General features: G+C 34.2%; 3 protein-coding genes across 4 annotated transcripts; all 3 read left to right on the forward strand.

The window, feature by feature from the left end:
• The first annotated feature begins 1,127 nt into the window (after positions 1-1,127).
• LOC111392607 lies at positions 1,128-6,334 on the forward strand. Of its 2 annotated transcripts, XM_023017967.1 has the most exons (3): positions 1,128-1,560; positions 1,691-3,484; positions 5,731-6,334. In XM_023017967.1, the coding sequence occupies exons 2-3, from the start codon at positions 1,868-1,870 to the stop codon at positions 6,064-6,066; spliced, it is 1,953 nt and encodes a 650-aa protein (XP_022873735.1). In that variant the 5' UTR covers positions 1,128-1,560; positions 1,691-1,867; the 3' UTR covers positions 6,067-6,334. The 2 variants fall into 2 exon arrangements, with proteins under 2 accessions (XP_022873735.1, XP_022873734.1); XM_023017966.1 differs by having other exon boundaries at positions 1,134-3,484.
• Positions 6,335-14,034: 7,700 nt separating this feature from the next.
• Positions 14,035-15,856, forward strand: LOC111392603 (pentatricopeptide repeat-containing protein At3g26630, chloroplastic). The gene has a single exon (XM_023017959.1). It carries the CDS (start codon positions 14,141-14,143, stop codon positions 15,371-15,373), a length of 1,233 nt encoding a protein of 410 aa, XP_022873727.1. The 5' UTR covers positions 14,035-14,140; the 3' UTR covers positions 15,374-15,856.
• Positions 15,857-18,817: 2,961 nt separating this feature from the next.
• Positions 18,818-19,248, forward strand: LOC111392591. Its single transcript, XM_023017947.1, has 2 exons — positions 18,818-18,949; positions 18,991-19,248. The coding sequence occupies exons 1-2, from the start codon at positions 18,818-18,820 to the stop codon at positions 19,246-19,248; spliced, it is 390 nt and encodes a 129-aa protein (XP_022873715.1).
• The last annotated feature ends 3,855 nt before the right edge of the window (positions 19,249-23,103 follow it).

A 23,103-nucleotide genomic window follows, 5' to 3' on the forward strand; every position in this document is an offset into this window, starting at 1 on the left:
CCACCTTTTTTTTTTATTTTTTTTGGTTTTTTTATTTTTTTTTTTAATTGTTGGCAATGGGAACAAATTTTAGGAATAATTGTAAAAGAGAATATCCCTGAAATTGACAATTTCCACGTAAAACAAAGTCAAACGAACATCAAAAAATACTTTTACTTCAACATTTTCCACGTGAAAAATTTATACAATCAAACACAATAATTTACAATTTCCATGAAAACAATTTCTAGGTAATTCAATTCCTTGGAATTCATTTTCTTTCCATGTAATTTTCCTACTTGTAATCAAACGCACCCTTAATGTATGAAAATTACATTTAAGGTCAATATAATCTTTACGCGTCTTTCTTAGATTTTGAATGTCAGGGCTTTGTATTTTGAGTAATGTTACGATGGAGAACGTGTGGCAAAAAAATAAAGAAAAATTTTGAACTTGTATATAGTATTATTTTATTTAAGAATGTATGGTTGAAATGATGTCAAATCATTTTTAAAGAATATATCTTGAAGGAAAAATGGGGCTCAAACAAGGGCGAAATTGTGGTATTAATAAAAAGTTAAGAAAATCAAATATGGTACTGAAATCAAGGGTCTGTTTGGGGGAGATTTTTTTACCAAAAAAATTGATTTTTTGACCATTATTTCACTATTTCAGCCGTCATATTTGACTTCTTCTCTCATAGATGGACCCTACTTTTTTCCTAACGGTCAAAAAATCAAATCTCAAAATTACTCCCCAACAAGCTTCAAACGTTGGGACAAACATATAAGGAATGTGAATATAAGGGTCCATTTGATTGTGAAAATGAAATTTGGATGGAAAGAAAACGAATTCCAAGGAACTGAATTGTTTAGAAATTGTTTTGCTGATAATTGTAAATTATTGTGTTTGATTGGTATAATTTTTCATGTGAAATTCGTTGAAATAAAAGTTTTTTTTGTGTTCGTTTGATTTCGTGTGGGATCCATAACGACTATATATATATATTTTTTCGTGTTAAATTAATACGACTATATTTTTCATTCTTATTTTTACATTAATGTATAGCAAACGCGACCTAAATGCTTATTCGTCTTTCTACATGCGTTTCGAAAAAAATCATATATTTAGCGATGACAGTAAAGCGAAAACAGTTGTTTGTATCTGTTTAAAGAGTAAACAAAGAACTCTCTCTCTCATTTTCCTTTCTTTAATCCTCTTTCCAGTTATAATGGATTTCTAATACGAAGCTTTACTGGTGGGGTTGTGGGGTACCATTCTTTGTATTAGCAAATAAGTTCTTTTCTTTGATTCTGTCACTTTACAGTTTCTCATTTCTCAACCCATGTCTTTTCTCAGATTCCGATTTTTTTATTAAAACTCTGGTTCTTTTGCACCACTCCACATGTATTTTCTTTCATTTGTCTGATTTGGATTGGATCACGAGGATCTATATTTTTTTTAGAAGTTTTTCTCGTCCCTTTTTGTTTGATATACAGAGAGAGAAATAAGGAGGCGAAACTGGTGGGTTAAGTAGCCGAGGGGCTCAAGGGCACCAATCATTGGCTGCAGAAGACCTAGGTGGGATTTCTTTTTGTAGTTTTTGTTGCTCTTTTGGTGTAAAAGAACTGGGTTTAATTCAGTTTTCAAGTATCTTATTGTGGAATTTGTGACTGAATGTCGATTGGTTTGTTTTCATTTTTTGACTCAGTGATTTGAAGAGTTGATTTGGTTACAGTCAGGCAGTTTCATTCATCTTACGGTTCGGTTGATTTAGAAGCATGAATCTTGATTTGGTTTTTATTGATTAGTTTAACTTGGATGATTGAATTGGATATTGGTACTGGAATAATATAGTTGTGGGTTTGCTTTGAAATACTCCTGAGACATGGCTGGTGTTGATGTTTCTAAGTACGGACATAGCCCTGTCCATAAAGCCATAATTTTGAAAGATTATGCGGCTCTCAGAAGGATAATTGCAAGCCTCCCACGGCTTTGTGACCCGGCTGAGATTCACTCTGAATCAGTTTCGCTTGCTGAGGAAGCTAAGGCTGATGCGATTTCTGCTGTCATTGATCGAAGAGATGTTCCTAATCGGGACACCCCTCTTCACTTGGCTGTCAAATTTGGTGATGACAGTGCTACCGAGATGCTTATGCTTGCAGGGGTAGATTGGAGCTTGCAGAATGAACAGGGGTGGAGCGCACTCCAGGAGGCAATTTGCAATAGGGAAGAAAGGATTGCAAAGATTATAGTTCGGCATTACCAACCATTGGCTTGGGCAAAATGGTGCAGAAGGTTGCCTCGGTTAATTGGGACGATGAGAAGGATGAGGAATTTTTACATGGAGATCAGTTTTCATTTTGAGAGCTCAGTCATCCCTTTCATTTCGAGAATTGCTCCTTCTGACACGTACAGAATATGGAAGAGGGATGCAAATTTGAGGGCAGATATGACTTTGGCTGGTTTTGATGGTTTCAAAATTCAACGTTCGGATCAGAGTATTCTTTTCCTTGGTGATGGTTCTGAGGATGGAAAAGTTCCTCCAGGGTCACTTTGCATGGTGTCACACAAAGATAAGGAGGTCATGAATGCTTTGGATGGTGCTGGAGCTCCAGCAACTGAGGCAGAAGTGCAGCAGGAAGTGACTGCCATGTCACAAACCAATATATTCAGGCCTGGGATTGATGTAACTCAAGCCGTTCTTTTGTCTCAAACGACATGGCGACGACAAGAGAAGACAGAAATGGTGGGTCATTGGAAAGCTAAAGTATATGATATGCATAATGTGGTTGCAAGTATTAAGTCCAGGAGGGTCCCTGGAGCCATGACGGATGATGAACTCTTTAACTCTTCCAAGGAAAATGAAGCAGAAAGCGAGGAACTTGATGATGTATTGACAGAGGAAGAGAAACGGCAGCTTGAGATTGCACTAAAGTTAGACTCATCAGATTTAAGCAATGAAAACGGAAACGGAATTATTCCACACCGCCATAGTTGTTATGAGCAAAGGGATGTTCCCATTGAAAATATAAATGGTAGTAGAAATGGAGAATATAGGCAGGAAAAAAAGGGATGGTTCAACAACTGGAGAAAACGGGAAATTAAACAAGAAGCGGATATGGAGATTGTTCCACCAAGGAGTTCTCTGTACTCTGAAAAGAATGTTAGTGATTTCCTAGAGGATTCTCCTTCTAGAAGTCAAAATAAACCTGGAAGGCACTCTGTGGAGGTTGTTGTGAAGCGGGATGAGCATTGGAAAGTAAAGGACTCCAAAGCTTCTTCATCAACAAACTCTGACAGTGGAAATCGCCGTAAGGATGGAAGCCGTGAGAATGAGTACAAGAAAGGATTGAGGCCTGTTCTATGGCTTTCTCCAGAATTCCCACTACAAACTGAAGAGCTTCTACCATTGCTCGACATTTTGGCAAACAAAGTTAAAGCTGTACGACGATTAAGGGAATTACTCACTTCAAAACTTCCAAAGGGGACCTTCCCTGTCAAGGTACCCTCCTTATATCTAGATTAGCTCTTTACGTTCTGCATATGCTTATAATCTTTTTGGTTTAATTGGTCAATGCTCTTTGTAAGTGAGCTTCAATTTCAGATCTCTCTTTTGGCTGATTTCATATATATATAATAGACATAACAACGTTATAAAGTGCCCATTGGTTATAAGCAACATGTGGTGATTGTATTTCCTTCATCTACAGTGCTGGTACTTCTCTTTCCCTCATTTGGTGGATTTTGACTATTTTATTAACGTGAAGTGTTGATGATCATTGTTTTTGTGAATTGTGACTATTACAAGTAATTATAGGTAGCGAAATTTGATGGATGGCCGTATGTTGATGTAATTGTAACCAGTAGGATGGGAGGTTGTTGGAGTCTATCATATTTTGATGTATTAGTGTTATTTTTGGGTGGGTTGGAAGGGTCATTGGAAAGTGAAAGTGCTTAATTTTGATTGTATAAGTTCAAAATTTGTTTCATTGTGAGTAGCCCCTACTTGAAGCAATACCATGTCAGATTTTTTAATTTGGTGGGCTACAAATTTCCATCGACAATTATTGGCTTACTGTCTTTAATTATAAATCCTTGAGTTAATAATATTATTTGCTTTGAGGATGACCATAGTTCCACAACGTCTATGACATAATATCTTTAGTAATTCATGAAGGTTATTCGGAGTATGGGTTTTATTTGTTCGGTGGATGACCATATTTCCGTCAACATGGGACATGAAGATTAACTATACTTGATTGATAACGTAATAAATTTTGAGTGGGCAATTGTGGAGTAAGCCATGATAAGGTGGAAGTATTTAAAAGCAATTCTCCTGCACAAAACATGTCCACTATCAGATAAATGCTACTAACTGAGAAGTTAGCATGAAATATGATCTTGATGTTGTATGACCAGTTATTTATGTGAAAGGTGAATTTTAAAGCAACTAATGGCGTTCGCATCCAATTATGCAACCTATGCAATTTGGTTTTATTCATTTTCTCTTGCTATGTTCTCAGATTAATTATGCACAGTAGATTTTTAATTTCTATCCTAAGAGTTAGGATGCTAATGCATTTTATGATCAGATATGCTTTACCCTTCAACAAAATACAGATATGAAAATTATGATACATAATTCAGTTTTTCTATATAACATAATATGAATGCTTCTGCATATATTATATGCACTGAACTAAGTCTTCAAATGTTTCCAGCTGCTGTTTTGAGAGACTTTCTATTGCAATATCTGATAATTTGCTTTTACCTTTCGAGTTCTGCCTCACACGAGGCTTTCATAAATCACCTTAACTGCCATTTGTGAGGCTTATACCTTGATTTTCTGGGACTTTCGCCTCAAGGCGAATTTGCCTGTTTTGTCTCACCTTTTCTGGAGAGATTATTACTGGACATAACTTTCTGGGCTATATTTTATGACCTTTTTTTTCCCCCTTTAAAGAGGAGAGAGGGGGAAAGAAGAAAATGTTAGAAGCCGAGGATGTTAGGGAATCAACTATGTTGATAATTCCTCTCTGAGGTTCGATTAGTAGTGATTATATAAGAGATCATTAGGTTGTTTCTACTTCTAGTAGTTGATCATAATTTTGTTATGCGATTTGCTAATTTGAGAACGTATTATTTGCTTCTCCATTAATCTATTTTATGTTCTTTTGAAGTTACACTTTTTAGATGGATATTTATTGTGGATTATGATTTATTAAGTGCATATTTTGTATTTTTAAAATTTTTCTGAAATAATTTATTGGTTGTCTTGAGGCTCGATACCCAATTGAGCCTTTATAAACTTCGGTAAATACCTTGGTACCCAGTTGAGCCTTTATAGACATTACGAGTCTATTGTTTGTGTCAACTAGGAGCATCCCATCGGTCCTAATGCAATTCATATGTAGGGACTCGACTTTCGAAGTAGCCATGCTACACATGGCTTCCTCAAATCTGTTGCTCCTGGTCTAGCTTAGGCAGTCCAAGTGATAGAATCTTGGTTGGCAGTGTAGAATGCTCAATACTTGGCACAAGCGAAGTGTTAGCTTGGGAGTCCCAACCATTTCTGATTTTCCAACCAAACTTTCATATCACTTGCGCTGACTTAGGCAGATCATGAGGCCAGTTTTGTAGGAGCTAAGCGTCACATGGTTACTTTACAAGGGTTAAGGTTGTGACTATCTGTCTTAAAATCGCTCTTTATCTTCTTACGTGTAATTGAGGCACCTTTTCTTGTTTCAGGTCGCTATTCCAGTGATCCCTACAATCAAAGTGTTGGTTACGTTTACAAAGTTTGAAGAATTACAGCCATTGGATGAGTTCTCTACTCCCCCTTCAAGTCCCGCTGCTGTAGGCAGAGAGAGCCCATCAGTGATGAATCCCTCCAGCTCGTCTTGGTTCCGATGGATAAAGTCTCCTCACCCGAGTTTTCATACAGGTGGTTCGACCAGTAGGATTGAAACTGTTCAAGATCCATTTGCAATTCCGTCTGACTATACATGGATTACAGCTGAAGCAAAGAAAAAGAAAATGCAGGAAAAAAGCAAACTTAAGAGAGGAAAGAGTCAGAAGAAGTGATCAGAATCTCACTTGGGTGAAGAAAAAGAAATTTAGCACGTTGTGTCGGGGTTAAAATAGTCGAAGAACTGATTCTTGCATATACTTGTAAGGACCATGTACTATTGTTTCATTTTGGGTGGACAGAATTTGTCATTGTTTGATCTGAAGTTTTATAAATTTTCTGACAGATTGAGAAGTTTGGTAAGATCCACGAGATCCTACATAATCACTTATTCTTACGATGTCAGTGTAACGACCTAGCCTTTATTCCCATGCCATTAATTTATATACTGTTCGTTGTCTAGTTGGTATCAGGGTTCATCTAAAGTTTTTCATTAGGTAGATGTTTTGGGTTCGAATCACATGGACGCGATAAAAATCCGTGTACAGTAAGATGGGCTCAGACTTTTTTATAGCGGTCAGTACGTAAGTTAATTATTTATGCATAGAGATTGAATTGTTACAGTTAGTTTATACTGGTCCGTAGATAATCGAACTCTTAATTGTGAAGAAAAATGACGATTGTAATATTAAATTTGCTTGTTCCCTGTACAAAGACAATCATTCATTTTCCTTGTGTAAAGCCAATATGCAGAATAAAATCTTGACGTTAATATTGGCAAAGTCATGAAATAAACTCTGAAGATGTTTCCTTCATTTTCCTGATGACAGTAAAATCATCAGATGGACATTTACTACTATTAGAAATGGACACGCAAGTTTATCCCTCTAGGTTATCCGTACATAAGGTTAGAATTATATGTTCGTCATTGAATTATACACGTACAAGAATTGCGCACTCCTCGTAGTTCCTCTTCTTCTGAAAAACTGTTAAAAAAATAAGAAAACATTATCAGAAAAAACCATGCAAGAATTCTTTTTATAAGTTGTTCGACGTTATCAACAAATTATTCAAAATGGCATATAGAAGAAACAAGTAACTTCTTTTACAAACAAAATGACATATTTTACCTTATATTTTTACAAATACTTCACAAAATACAGTTTAACACTGAACCCATCTCCTAGAGGCGTCAAATGGTTCGATCCGGCCCGGCATTGCAGAGAACGGGAAGGACCAACATTTTTAACTATATATGAGATAATAATTAGTGGATTCCGTGCTTAATTAACGTGTTAATGAGTTGGTAAATCATATAGAATAAGAGATGACTAATGTTATACCGTTTAATGGGTTAAAACTCTCACTTTTTATATGCAAATGCAATCTTGTGGAACACCCTATGCCAGCCAAAATTGTGGTGCAAATCAGCATTTGAACGTGCACATCGCATCAGCCCAAGCACGTCGTAAAAAGGCGAATTGGGCTCTCTAGAGATGCACTTTGCATAATTACGATTTGAAATGTTTATTTTCAGTCAGTAATCAAAAATAGAAGAGAAATAAATGTATTCCATGATTAAGTATATATCAATTATTAAAAAGAAAAGAACCCCAGCAGCTGAGGCCTGTAATAACATACCTCGACTCAAATTCTTGAACATCAGCAATATCTTTGCCATGTGCATCAGACCAACTAACTTTTCTTGTTACTGTTGTTGCAACCTTCTTAATATTACTCTTTAGAGGAAAAGGTGATTCAATTTGACGAATCCCATTTGATGCAATGCTTCTGTTCCTTCTGTTAACCATTGCACTATTAGATGATCTTTCATTGACCCTATTTTTCTTGTCTGCGGAGGATTGCTGTCTACTAAAGTTATTGGTTCTACTCGTGTTATTTTCATTCTCTTTGCTGTCCGAATTCCTTGCTGCTACATAGCATGAGCATACTAGAGTGGTGCACCGTTTATGCGCTGATGCCGCCAGGGTACAGAATCAAGACTTGCCACCCGTTTAATATTTTAGAAGAAATTGGAAAATGAAGCTTTCCAGGAGACTGATAGAAGACTATATTAACCGGTTTTGATAGGCTGGAAAAGACGATAATAGATATGATTATCTGTGCTGTTCTGTTTAGGAATGCGAATCGAACATGTTTTGCAAGTTTGAGTCCTTATAACAGTGTTGCTTCACATTTAAGATAGTGGGTTGGGATCTTTAGTTTGTAGAGTGGAAACTAAAGAAGGATGTGTTGAGATTCAGTTACAATCATATACTCATGCACCTACTCCACTAAAGGTTGTTTTCTTTTCCTTAGGCCTTTGCACTCATTAGCTTGGATTAAATAGGTACAGCAAACAAAAAGGGAAATGAAAAAAACTGTTGCGTTCCACTCGAAACATCTATAATCGATTAATTTCAAGTTCGTTGTTAATCAAATTAGTAGGCTCAATGCCAAACCCTAACGAATAAGTGGCTTAAGAAAAGATGCAATTTACCTCTCCAAAGGCCTTGTCTACTAAAACCCTACGATGGTCATTGCTTTCACATTAACGGTCATGTGTATTTCCCTAGCCGATCATCAAATCCCGACAATTTTCTATATCTAATGAGACTCTACTATGTACTATTATCGTTTTGATTTTTACCATTTGCAACAAGACAAGAAGCGTTGTTTTTCTTTAAATATATATCTACTAATTTATCCATGTATTTTTGTGAGAGAGGGAAGGGAGAATTGTTTTTAAAATTGTTGTTCTTTTTCTTTTACATTGCTTTGTTGTTAAAGTGAAGGGGGAAAGTACAAGGCGTGTGTGCTTTTAATCTAAAGCACTATTTTCCCTCATAATTGGTCACATAATTATGTTGTCCCTAAAATCTTTAGGGTTCTTAGGAATAATGACATCATAAGCAAGATCAGATTTGCTAGCAGGTGTTAATATTTATAAAAGGGTAATTAGTACAAAATGTCCTTATCTTTCAATATTATTGTGCAAAACATCCATACATTTCATTTTTTGACACTTTTACTTTTACTTTCACGTTTTATTGTGAAAATCATCATTTTCATCAAATTTCCCGTGTAAAATGATAAAGCAGAAAAGGAAAGTTAAAGAATAAATTGTAATCATACTCCCAAACTTTAAAAAAAAAAGTGCAAATCAGTCAAAATAAATTATTAAAAAGGCAATTAGCACAAAAGTCCCTACTTTTTATTATTATTGTGCAAAACGTTCATGCTTTTCCTTTTTTTTCCCCTTACATTTTCACCATATTTTTATATTTCATTGCAAAAATCATTATTTTCATTCACTTTCTCAATTAAAAACTGTAAAATGACAAATATACCCTCATCTTTAAATAAATAAAAATAAAGAAAAGAAAAATAACGAACAAATTGTAACTATACTCCTAAATTTTTCAAAAAAAGTACAAATTTTGGTAATATAGTTGCAATTTATTCTTTATTTTTCTTTTTTCTTATTTAAAGAGGAGTGTATACTTGTCATTTTACAGTTTTTAAACAATGCCTTAAGCTCGTTGCTTAGCCATTCAAATTCTTCCTTTGATGTAGATTTGATATCCAATATGGATGTTGTTGTATGATAACAATAAGTGTATGTGATTAATGCATTACTCATGTACTAGGCAAAAGGCGGCAAGTATCCTATCCTTCAATAAACCACTTGGCCTCGACATAGTAGCCCCCAACAAGTTCTTTCAACTACATAAAGATCATGTTTATAAATTCAATTATTAGCATAACATCGGCAAAACGTAAACCAAAAGATAAGAAGCTTAGACACAAGCTCCAACTCTTTCCGCAGCTCTTGTTTATGCAATATTTGCAATAAATTATAGTTTAATTTTGCAAACCTCAGATGTAATTCATTCTTTGATTCATCTTCTTGATAGATGAAAATAAAGTCACGTGCCCCAATTCTTGGGTTCCCAAAATTGAACGCTTTCTTGAGGGTTTGTGCTACTTGTTTCCCAAGGGTTGAGCTTAGATGTGATTCCATGTTGCCTAAATGTACGAAAGAAATAGCATATAAGTCATAGGCTTCATTCGTGTAATTTGTGTTGAGATTTAAAGAAACTTTCTAGTTGTTCTTCAATATCTATTTCAAAGTATTGTGAGAGGCCCAAACGCTCAAGCATGTCTGATGTATGTATTTTACTCGTATTTTAAGTACCATTTAAACTTGATATTTAGCTAATTCCTATGAGTTTTAGAGCGTTTTAATGTATGTTTTGGTGTTGTGGTCTAGGTTGATGAGAATGAATGAAATAAGTAAAAGTTTGCAAAATTGGAGAAAATGGCTAAATTGTAAGAGATTCAAAGTTCGAGGACTAAAGTATAATAGTCAAAAGTTGTGTCGAACCTCATGATCAAGATTCGAGAATGCTATGTGTTAATTGGATGCAATTAGAAGTCAAAAGTAATTAAATATGATCAAGATATGGACATGGTGTTAAATTTCAACTGCTTAAGTACGTTTCGGATTTTCAGCTCAAGATTGAAACTCATTTTTGACCTAGTAAACATTCGAATTGGAAAAAAGGCTATTTGAAAAAAAGTTGTAGCCATTGGAGTTAGCTTTACAACCCAACTTGAATCACCTCAATCGGATATCGAGAGAAAAAGTTATGTTAAAAATACTAAAGGAAGCGTAGTGCTGATTTTCTACTTGAGAGGTGGCATCGAGCGCCGAGACGCCACCAAAACAAAGATATGGCGACACTATATGGCGTCGAGGTGCCGCCTGGGCATGTCTAGGGCACGATTTTTGCTTATTTTGAATCCATGAAAATCCTACTTTCTACACCCGGAGAAGCACTTATAAATACAAATTTCTCACACCATTGATGGGGATATCCACGCATTAAGAGACAAGAACACAAATTGAGAGTTAAAGGGCAAATTCAAGAGGAGAAAAAAGATAATTCAAGGGTTGAAAATCAAGATTTGGAATGAGAAGAAGAACTTAGTGCAAGATTCATCAATTTCTCCACATCTAAATTCAAAACCAGGTGATGGATTCCACTATTGTTTTTTGTTTTTCTTCCTCTGTTATGAATAGCTAAATTTATTATTAGGGTGAATAATGTAAACTTTGAGACACTTTATTTCTTTTATTCAAGATTCAAGTTCCTTATGCAAATGTGTCGATTTAATTATGTTCTCAATGCTTTGAATTCTCTGGCCAATTATTCAATGATTTCGTGAACAATAATTACGTAGAGATACAGATTTTTTGTTTAGACCACATATTAAAATCAGGTAAATTAATATAACGTGTAGAGATACTTATATTAATTACTGCGATCATATATGAATTCATAGAACCAATCTTTCGTTTAACTAAGTTTGATTTGCATAGAGATATTGAATTGAAATAGTTAAATAGGTTCAATGAGAACTCGTGGGAGATAAATTGAATACAATAGAGGAATTCGACCAAACACTACCTTAAATTTTATGAATCTTGATTTAAGACTTAAAGGTGATCGATATGTGAAATTGTTCTGCCATAATATTTGTTTATTATTTAAATTATCAATCAATCTTTGTGTGCATCTACGTATTGCTAAGTAGTTAGATTAAAAATCAAATCATAAAAATCTTTATTTGCTTTGTCGAATAATAGTTAGAAAGAAATTAAATTAAGTGCTAAAGTATAATCCTCGCGGGAACGATAATCCGGACTCATAGGTCCACTTACTACTTATTACGATCCGCACATTTGTGAAAATAAAATTGACAACAATGTCAATCTAATTCAAACTCTCCACAAGATTTCTTACCGGACTTGTAAGCATGCTTATTAGCCTCATTCTTCAACATTCGAATCTCCTTGGCATGTTTTCTCACCAACCAAAATATAAGCCTCCGTTTAGTTTGGCTAAAAATTAGATTTTTTAATAGATTTTGATTAAAGTTGAAGAAAAGTATCTTTAAAAAAATTGATAAAAGTTACAAGTACTAAAAAATATATAGTTAAAATTAATCACAGCTTTTCACTTAGATTTTTATCAACTTTGAACAATAATAAAATTACTCAACACTACAGGATACTGAATAATGACCTCTTTAGATCAATATCGCGTTTTTCTTTCGTCAATGAAGTGGAAGAGTTACAAGAAACTCATTGACAGCCTCTTCTTTGTTCGTTCAATTTTCCTTCATATAGCTTTCATGAGAAGTACCATTTTGACCCCCTTTCGTCCTCAACTTTCAATGCCAATATATAATGAGACAAAATTTAGAGAATGCAATGAGGTGATCAAGACACGTGAGACTGCGTATTTTTCAGAATGTGTCAATGTTTCTTAATTTAATTGATTGGAACTTTTAGTGCACGAGTAAAGCCAAAGTAAACGTCCAGGGGTTGTCACCCAAGAATCCTCCTTAGTGCATTTCATACCCAGTGGGTAGCTATCTGAAATGTAAGATAACTCCATATGGTGAATGAGGAGCTTTATACATTCCCTTTGATTAAGAAGCCTATATACGAATAAACCCATAATAATCTTCAACAAAAATTACAGCATTTTATTCAAAGCCAAACCATGCAAGTGACAAAAGATGTAGAAGTTCCTTTTCGAGGTACTAATCACTTGTTCCTCTAAGCTTCGATAAGATGTGAATTGACTCGAAACATCAAAGAAATAAATCACAACCATAAATCAAGTTTTGATCACCGTTCTTTATCGTTGTATTTCTTCCTAGTCCGAAATGGGGAAAAAAACAATTTTTTAACTTAGTTTTCGATTTCCTACTTCTCCACGATATGTGTCGACACACGTGTGATTACTACCTTATCTTGTCAAATCTTAACTTCTTACCTAAACGTAGCTTATAAATAAGCTATTCAAATAGTGTTCGAGATGAAAAATTAAGAGCCTCTTTGTTCCCATTATTGGAGAAAATAAAGATTTTTGAATAGTATTTTTTGAAAAATGTGTGATTAAAATTTAAAGAAACTTTATTGATTTTTGTGTAGAATATTTTATTGTGTTAATGTGTGGTGGAGAATGTTACTGCATTAAATAATTTAATTTGTTAAAGGATGACAAACTGAAGCTACAAAAAAGTAAATTTTACCTATTTTAAACACAGCCAAAAACAATTTAGGAGGCTTGGGCGAAAAATAGAAAAATCGACGAAACCAATCAAATCAAATGGACTCGGGGTCGATTCGAGTTAGTTCAACACAGGTAATTGGGTTGGTTTGGTTTATTTTAAACAAAATCATAGTGAGTCTGTTCAATCATGATTTGAAGTCTCAAATAGTTGGTCAATTCCCTCCAATCTATGATGATGTCGATAAGTAATAACACTTTTCTTTCACAAGAATATTATGTTATAATTAGTATTTTTTCCATAGTCAATTAGTCAGACTACTTAATACATAAAAAAGTAATAAAATTTTTAAATTTTATTTTGATCCGTCTTTATTAACATTGTTTTATTTGTTAGCCCATGTTTGATATTGATTTAAATTAGACTTTGATCTAAGTCTAAGTCAAATAATTCGTTTAACCCATATTTCATGGGTTCCACAAATTTTTAACCACACTTTTCAAAAAATTCTATTAGAATTTAATTTTAGTTAGCACCAAACAGGAGCTTAGTCAATAGTTCTTATAATATAAAATTATTTAATTATTTTTGTTCTTGTAATTTAAGTGCGTCCAAAACTTAGACAATTTCTTTTAAAAAAATTTAATTTGGACTAAATATTCAATTTAAGAGCTTTAGTGAGTTGATTTGAGTTGAAATTTGTTCAAATCGATTAATTTGATTTTGGTTTTGAAATCGATCCAAATCAAACTATGCTGAAGCCTACAATTTAGCACTCCTCCCTCTTCCCCCGTCTTCTCTATCAACATTCATATTCTCCCAAACCAATAAGCTCCTGTTTGGCCCCTATTTTTTAGAAATGAAAATGGGTGGAATAATATTTTTTTGAAAAATGAGTGGTTGAAAAAGACGAAATTTTTTTCGATTTATGTGTTATATTATTTTATTAAAAATTGTGTGATTAAAAATAGAAGAGAGATAAATGAAATATAATATAATGAAATTTAACGGGGTCAAAAGGGACTAAAGAGAGGGCCCTTTATCACGAGGATAAGCGCCTCGGCATTGGACGGGCCGTACCAAAGTATTTCTCCGGTGTCACCAGGGCCGAGCTTTCTCATAAATATAATAACACAAAATATATATACACACATATAGACAATGGTTGCTTGCCTTCTATGCAGTGCCCCTGATGTTTTATCAAGAAGAAAATTTTCATCGGGTTTTAGAGCTCAGGATGCCGTCGTGTTACTCCAAAATTGCTCTAATTTTAAGCAAATGAAGCAAATCCATGCGAAAATCATTCGAAATGGTCTCGATAACGACCAGGTAATCGTCACAAAGCTGCTTCGTCTTTGCTCCGAATACAGGAAAATCGATTATGCAGCGTTATTGCTCCATCAAACCCAAAATCCAGAGACTTTCACCTGGAATTTACTCATTAGAGCATACACTTCGAATGGCTGTTCGTACAGGGCTATTCATCTCTACAATCTCATGATATGCCGTGGCGTGGCCCCCGATAAGTTTACTTTCCCTTTTGTAACTAAGGCGTGTTTAGCTTGTTCTTTCGTTGGTAAAGCGAAAGAGGTGCAGGGATTTGCTATAAAATCTGGGTTTTTTGGAGATGTGTATTTGGAGAACGTGTTGATGGATTTGTATTTCAAGAACCAGTTTCCAGATGATGGCCTTAAGGTGTTTGATAAAATGCGAGGGAGGAATGTCGTCTCGTGGACTACTGTAATTGCTGGGCTTATATCTTGCGGGAGAATGGATGTTGCACAGAAGCTGTTCGATAAAATGCCCGTGAGAAACGTCGTTTCATGGACAGCAATGATCAATGGCTATGCTAGAAGCGAAAAACCGGAGAAGGCTTTTGAATTGTTTGCCAAGATGCAGCTTGAGAATGTACGGCCGAATGAATATACGCTGGTTAGTCTATTGATTGCTTGCGCCGAACTGGGAAGCCTCAAATTGGGGCAATGGATACACGACTTTGCAATTAAGAACGGGTTTGAAATTGGTGTTTTCCTCGGGACCGCTCTCATTGACATGTATAGCAAATGTGGTAGCCTGGACAATGCAAAACGAGTGTTTGATGAAATGGAAACTAAGAGTTTAGCAACTTGGAACTCCATGATCACTAGTCTTGGAGTTCACGGGTGTGGTGAAGAAGCACTAGCTCTATTCGCGAAGATGCAGATGGATAACATTCAGCCGGATGCAATCACGTTGGTAGGTGTTTTATGTGCTTGCCTACAAACAACTAACCCCGAATCAGCCCTTGCGTACTTCAATTACATGACTGAACTTTACAGCATCATGCCGAGCTCGGATCAGTATACTTCAATAGTTGAAATATATTGCCGCTCAAACAAGGTTGTGGGTTCCTAGTCAATTTGGTGTTTTCTATACGATACTGAGTACAAAATTCTTGGCCATAATGCGAGCGTCCTGTGCATTTAAAATGAGTATACATGGATATGATCGAATATGATGCATTTGGATTATGGAAGATGTAGGGCATGTTCTATGAAATTGTGTTCAATGCAAGGGCTAGCATTCATGATGACAGCAGCATTGACTGGAAAAATAGAGCCTTGATGGAATGCATGGATTTTTCTTCTGTTGTTCTTGAAAAATTATAATAGAGGGGTAAGGTCGACTCATATCGAAGGCAACGAAGTCAAAATCTTGTATATCATCTAGTTCATTACTATGTATCAAATATGTCCTTGTAGATCGTTCAAATACTTTATGGGAAATAGTCTGTCTTGTGTATATAACAGATGCACAGTTCATTTTCATAGATTTCGAGTTCCTCAATAAAATGTTAGTTTTCGACAAGGAAATCCATCTTGTTTTGACGTATTATAGTCAATATATAATGTGATTTTCAAGTATAATGTACATTCATGTTTCTCAGTGCTACTTTGGTGTCTCCTACATTTCCACCACTGAACAACTAAATAATGCTCTTATAAAGCAAGCAGCTGTCCTCTCCATTTTTTCGCAGTTTAAAAACCAAAATCGATGTCTCCATAGATGGAAAATCATTACAAAGGGAATGTCGATATGTAATGTGATTTTCTAGTATAATGTATATATTGTCTTGCATTTTCCTTCTACCTTTCGTAGTTTTGATTTTGGACTTAAAAGTAAGAAAAACAATAATTTATTTAAATGCTTTAAGTTGATTCTAGCTCACCTATAGATGTTGTTTACATGTTTTTGCCCCCGACTCTTTTTTTTTTAATTAAAAATAAAAATTACATTAATTAGGTGTTTGGTAGGCATTTTTATGTAAAAATGTATTTTAGAATAGTAAATTGATGTGAAATGTGTGGTTGAGAAATAAGGAAAAGTTTTTTATTTACGTGTAATATTATTTTAATAAAGAATGTGTGGTTGAAAAGAAGAAAGAGAAAATTGTAATTTAAAAAAAATAGCTACCAAATGGGCCTAAGAAAATAAGTAAATGGGGGAACATCACTAGAAATGGGATATTTAATCCCCACAGTTGTCATCCCTATTCACTCACTCATAAACGTTGATCATAGAAATAGTGAGCTTATTTAAAAAGTTGGTCGACCACTATCCTTAATGACACAAAGTACAAACAAATCCTATTTACTCATTCGTATCTTAGGATAAAACGGTAATGTTTAATATTGACTACCCTATAACAGTCCATAATATCATTCATTTATTTCTTCTAAATCTTCTCTATCGTATTAGAGAACCGCAATTTGACATAGCTCTTCTCAACCTACCACAAAACTCTTTGTGGCCCACATGATCAATAAATTTAGGATGTGTTTGATTACATTTATTTCCGATGGAAAATATCAGTTTTCCATCCAAATTCTTATTTGGAGTGTTTGATTGCTATTTTTTTTCCATGGAAAACATTTTTCAACTTTTGAAAATATGCATAATTTTCCTTGTTTTTAAGAAAAATATTTTCCTTGAGTGGAGGTGGTTTTTATTTTCCACAAAAGATGGAAAATATTTTCTTTTCTAGGTGATATTTTCCATGTCAATCAAACACACTCTTAAAGTTTAATAGTGGGTTAATTAACTGTATAGATAATTTTCCATTTGGTTATTGATCTGAAGTTATTGCAAGAAAAACTACCCACTTTCATGATGGATTGAAGTTGTTGGGTGACTGTCTATATATATGCCAAAGGGTTTCAAGCCAAACTCATACAAAATCATTGCAGAATTTTCTCTCTTTAAAATTGAAAGTCCTGTGTTCATTTCCATCAATTTAAAAGCTTAGACCCCATTTGGTAGCCATTTTTTTTCAAAATGCATTTTCCCCCTCTTCTTTTCAACCACACATTCTTTATGTAAATAATATTACACGTAAATAAAAAACTTTTCCTTATTTCTCAACCACACATTTCACATCAATTTACCATTCTAAAATGTATTTTTTACATAAAAATGCTTATCAAACACCCCCTTATAAAGTGGGTATTGACTGGAAGTTCTTTGGTGCTTTAAAGACTCATTTATACCATAGATTTCCAATTAAATTTTGAATAACATGGCCAGAGGTACACATTTTAATTTTTTTACATGTGGTATTAGAACCATCCTCTATACTTGTTATTTAGATTTTTTTGTTCGAATAAGTATTAAATCTGTAGCATATTATAATATATATGCTATTGCTACGTATATATGTTGTGACTATAATTAATTTCTACTTTCCAAGACAAAGCCATCACTGGATGATGGTGGCGGTCTCTTCTACTTGAAGGAGAATGCCATAACACGTTTAAATTCATAATTAAATAGTTGCAGACTTTTGATCCATTGTGTACAAACGGTAGCAATGACTGCTTCTATTAAAATGTGTGCAAAAGGCACTCTAGAATTTTTGTGTATATATTTTCGGTGACATGCATAAAGCATCTATTGATATAAATGTGTAGTAAATGTACTGTTCGTATTTTTAATTAGCAATAGTCCATTTACTTGCTATAGTACAAATAATTTATGGAGGCAGATTAATATTTTACTTAGGCAGAATGTGTTTGACATATGTTATTTGAACTATTATTTGAAGATGCCTTGTTTTATAAGTAAATGACTTCTTAATTGGCAATCATGATGTTAAATGGTTAGTTTTATAATTAATTTGTAAAATTTAATGTGGACTTAAATGTATTTATGAAATTATTTGTGCACTGGAGTTAACTTGATATATTTATTTACTTATAGAAATTACATGTTTAGGATTTAAAGGATTAACTATGAAAAAATTATATGTGCAGTATTTTGAGATTCACTTATCTGTTAAAATTTTTGATTTAGAGATGTCATTTGAGATTTCAACATGTTATTATAACTTAAGATTAATCAAAGCATCTTTATTTATAATTTCATGTCGTGGAACATTAAATCGCATAAAGAATTGTTTGGTGATACATAGGACATCTCATAAAGTGCAGTTAATTAATATGATGATGATTTGTCCCCATAGTAAAATAGTTGTCTTAAGGATTTAATTGCAATAAAATAACTATTAAATATTGAAACAAGAAATTTCCTAGGTCCACAGGTATGAAAAATACTTGTATTTGATATTACTAAAGTCCTTGTTAATTCAATGTATGATAACAACCTCTACCCACGAGAATGTTTGAATTTACACAATTGAATTTAAATTGGTTAATACAATATAAAGATAGTCTTCATAAAATTAATGTATGTGTTTTATCTTATGCAGCGGTTCTTAGTTTTTTCCATTACTCTATTTGAATTCCAATTCTATGTGATTATAAACTCTCTTCACTAGAAGGAGAAAATTCTCCTTTGGGATGTATGGATCTCGACTTGGCGCTCCATGTGAATGAACCACTTATCCCTAAGGAATCAAGTACGCCAGAAGAGAGGTCACTGTATGAATCGTGGGAAAGATCCGATTACTTGAGTGTGAGTCTCATAAAGACTCATGTCAGTAAAAGTAGCAGGGATCAATCCCTCAATGTGATAAGGCTAGGGACTTCATAAAGGCTATTGAAGAACAATTTGTAAATGCTGACAAAATGTTGGCCAACACCTTAATGAAAAGGCTTTCAGGCATGAAGTTTGACAATTCTAAAGGTGTGCTTGAGCATATAATGGAAATGAGAGACATTGCTGCTCGTCTTAAATCCTTGGAGATAGAAATTTTCAAGTCATACCTTGTTTATCTTATTTTGAACTCTCTTTCTACGGAATATGGTCCATTTAAAATCTTGTATAACATATAAAGAAAAATTGACCGTGGATGAACTCCTAACAATGTGTGTTCAAGAGGAAGATAGGCTAAAACATGAAAAGTTGGAGACTGCTCATTTGACAACTCATGATAAAGGAAATGAGAACAAGGCTAAATACAGTCCTAAAATGAAGAATAAAATGCCGGTAAAACAAAAGGGCAATAAGGATGTCTGTTTCTTTTACAAGAAAAAATGGCATATGAAAAAGGGATGTTTCAACTATAATAAATAACTTCAAAATAAAGGCACTCTTATCTCTCCAGTGTGTCATGAATCCCTTTTGGTTAATGTTCCAAACAATACATGTTGGATTGATTAGGTACTACGATTCACATTGCCAATATCATGCAAGGCTTTCTGGACCTAAGGAAGCCGCAGCTAAGTGAACAGAGAGTCTATTTTGGAAACCAGTTGAGTTCAACAGTTGAAGGCGTGGAAACCTTTCGATTAGTTTTAAATTCTAGTTTTCATTTGGATCTTAAAAACACTTTTTATGTTCCAAGCTTTTCTCGTAGTTTAGTTTTTATTTCAAGATTAGCGCCTTTGAATTTCAAGTTTGTATTTGAAACACAAAAGCTTTAGCTTATTTCACTATTCAGTTATTGTTAGACATGGTGTTTTGGTTAATAATTTATATAAATTTGTTTCAGATCCCACTTATGAGTGTAACTTATCCGAATTGCATGGTGATGGTATTGGCAATAAACATTGTATTGTTAAAGTGAACTCATCTAAATTATAGCATAGGAGATTAGGACATATCTCCATAGAGAGACTTAAAAGATTAGTGAATGATAGAGTTTTACCAACTCTTGACTTTACTGATTTTGGGACTTGTGTTGACTACATAAAGGGAAAGCAGACAAACTCAACCACTAGAGATGCCAAAAGGAGTTCAGATATTCCTGAGATTATTCACACAGATATTGTGGACCTTTTCCTATTCTTTGTCTAAATGGTCAAAGATATATTATCTCATTCATAGATGACCATTTAAGATATATGTATCTTTATTTTCTCAATCATAAGGATGAGACACTAGATGCTTTCAAGATTTATAAAGCAGAAGTAGAAAAAAAAAGGAAAGAAAAATCAAAATTATAAGGCTAGACAGAGAAAGAGAATATTATGGACAGTACACAGAAAGTGGACAAATGCCAGGTTCATTTGCTAAGTTTTTAGCAAAACAAGGTATCATAGCACAATATACGATGCCAGACACACCACAATAAAACGGTGTCGCTGAAAGAAGAAACATGACCTTAATGGACATGATTAGGAGCATGATGAGCAATTCAAGCCTATCTTTGAATCTATGGAGTGAAGCCTTAAAAACTGTCATGTATATCTTAAATAGAGTTCTATCTAAGACAGTTCCTAAAACACCATTTGAAATTTGGAACGGATGAAAACTTAGTTTGAGACAAATACACATTTGGGTTTGTCTAGTTAAAGTGAGGGTTTATAATCCTCACATAAAGAAATTGGACCCGAAGACAGTTAGTGGTTTTTTCATGGGCTATCCAATGAACTCCAAGGCTATAGACTCTATTGTCTTTCGTACAATCCAAAGATTGTCGAAGCTAGAAATGCAAAATTTCTAGAGGATTATGAAGTGAGTGTGAGTGTCTTAGAAATATTGATTTTTAGAAAATAAACAAATTCGTTGAGTTAACTTCCAATTCGGGTATATTGATTTTCAGATTTTGCTAGATGTGTAGACACAAGAAAGTCTACTTCAGGATATATTTTTCTTCTAACTAGAGGAGGTATATCTTGAAGAAGCAGCAAGCAGACTATAATTGCATCGTCTACCATGGAAGCAGAATTCATTGGTTGCTATGAAGCTACAACACATGTATTATGTTTGAGAAATTTTATCAAATGATTAAGAGTTTTCGATAATATAGAGAAGCCTTTGAATATTTATTTCGACAATTCGGTTGCAATTTTCTTTTCAAGAAATAACAAAAGTGAAATTCAAAGCAAACATATTGACATAAAATATCTTGTTGTCAGATATCATATAAAGGAAAATGAAGTGGCCATTGAGCATATCAATACATATCTCGTGATAGCAAATCTCATGACTAAGGGCTTGCCGACTAAAGTTTACAAAGCTCATATTGAGACTAGAGAACTTGCATGCTCAGTATGATACTCTGATGTTTGGTTTTTATGATTTTTTTCTTTTTGGTATTTGAAACAATGTTATTAGTGCACTTAAAGCTTGTAATTTGGATATCCATTATGGTTATTAAAGTTCGGACCTTGAATGACTTATAGGAAGTTCATTTATAAAGTAAAGTACTCTATAGAGATGATAATACTTGTAATACATATAAGGAAAAGTTTGATTATTAAAATAGGGTCGCAATGATTCCAAGTATTGTGAATTTCTACTTGAGTGGATTATTAGCAATTCCAGCATATGGCTATATTAAGTACCCACTTAAAATTAACCATTGAATATGTGCACCAAGCGGGAGAATGTGAACTGTTTGTGGCCCACATGGTCAATAAATTTGAAGTTTAAATGGTGGGTTAATTAACTGTCTAGATAACTTCCCATTTGATATTGGAGGGAAGTTATTGAAGGAAAAAAACCACCCACTTCCATGATGAATGGAATTTGTTTGGTGGTTACCTATATATATGCCAAAGGGTCCCTAACCAAACCCACACAAAAATCCTTGCACAATTTTCTCTCTAAAATTGATAGTCCCGTGTTTACTTCCATCAAGTTAAAGTGGGGTATTGGCGGGAAGATCTTTGTACTTTAAAAACTCATTTCTATTACAGATTTATAAATTTTGAATAAGATGTCTGGAGGTACGCATTTTATTTTTTTATATTTCATCGTATTGCAGATTCACAAGCGGCAGCCTCTTCGTCGTGTGGTTTGAATGGGAAACTTTGAAAAGACACTCTACCTGAAAGCAATATAAACTCCAGCAGTTCAAAACATTTACAAGCACCAAACCCACAAAATAAAAAACTACTGAACCAAGAGGACATGAGAATTCATGTTCTACGAATTTGTATATGTTCATTATTATGTCAAATGAACTCAGATGCATTCAATAACTTGGAATTGGGTTCCTCCAAATGGATCAAGCAGGATGACACAACCACGTGCTAGCAAATGTAACATCCGATTACAGGTAGTCAAATTGCTATTCCCAAAGCATACGATCAATTTCGGAGGCGCGGGAACCACCGAGTCTGTCCATCGACCTTACTCAAAAGAAAGGATCTGGATATTGAGTTTGGAATTGAAGTACGCGCCGTACAATCTACATCGAAGAATCTGCACAAGCCTGTAGTTATAGCCAGCAATGAATTCTGCTTGAATTTGCCCTTGGTTGCACACATAACAAGGCTCGGGATCATATAATTCTCATATTCTTTTGTATATAATTTTTAATAAAACCCTTATTTTTTGATCTTCTTGTAAACCCTTAGAATAATTTTTTGGTTGTACAAATCGATGGAAACAATCACAATATTATGTCTTGAAAAGGACTCGAACCTTCTCACTCTTTTGCGCAAGATTTTAAGTTTCGCGTGTCTACAGACACCTTTTCACGATCAAGGCATCTTGAACGGATTAAGTGGGTCCCTTGTGGTGAGATGGATAGGAAAGGGTGAGAAACAACATCTGGATCAAGGGGAATTTGAAGGAGAGCAACCATTTGCCTATTTACCACATTACACAAATGATAAACAGTCAATTATGTCGACGGGTAGTTGTGAGAACGCAATAACAAGTCAGCAATTGAAACTCTAATGGCCCATATGACATTGGTCCTAATGGAAGAGGTTGTTGAACACAAGGGATAAATT

The sequence above is a fragment of the Olea europaea genome, unplaced genomic scaffold (genome assembly GCF_002742605.1).
Source record: "Olea europaea var. sylvestris unplaced genomic scaffold, O_europaea_v1 scaffold942, whole genome shotgun sequence".
In the NCBI taxonomy this organism is placed as follows: Eukaryota; Viridiplantae; Streptophyta; class Magnoliopsida; order Lamiales; family Oleaceae; genus Olea; species Olea europaea.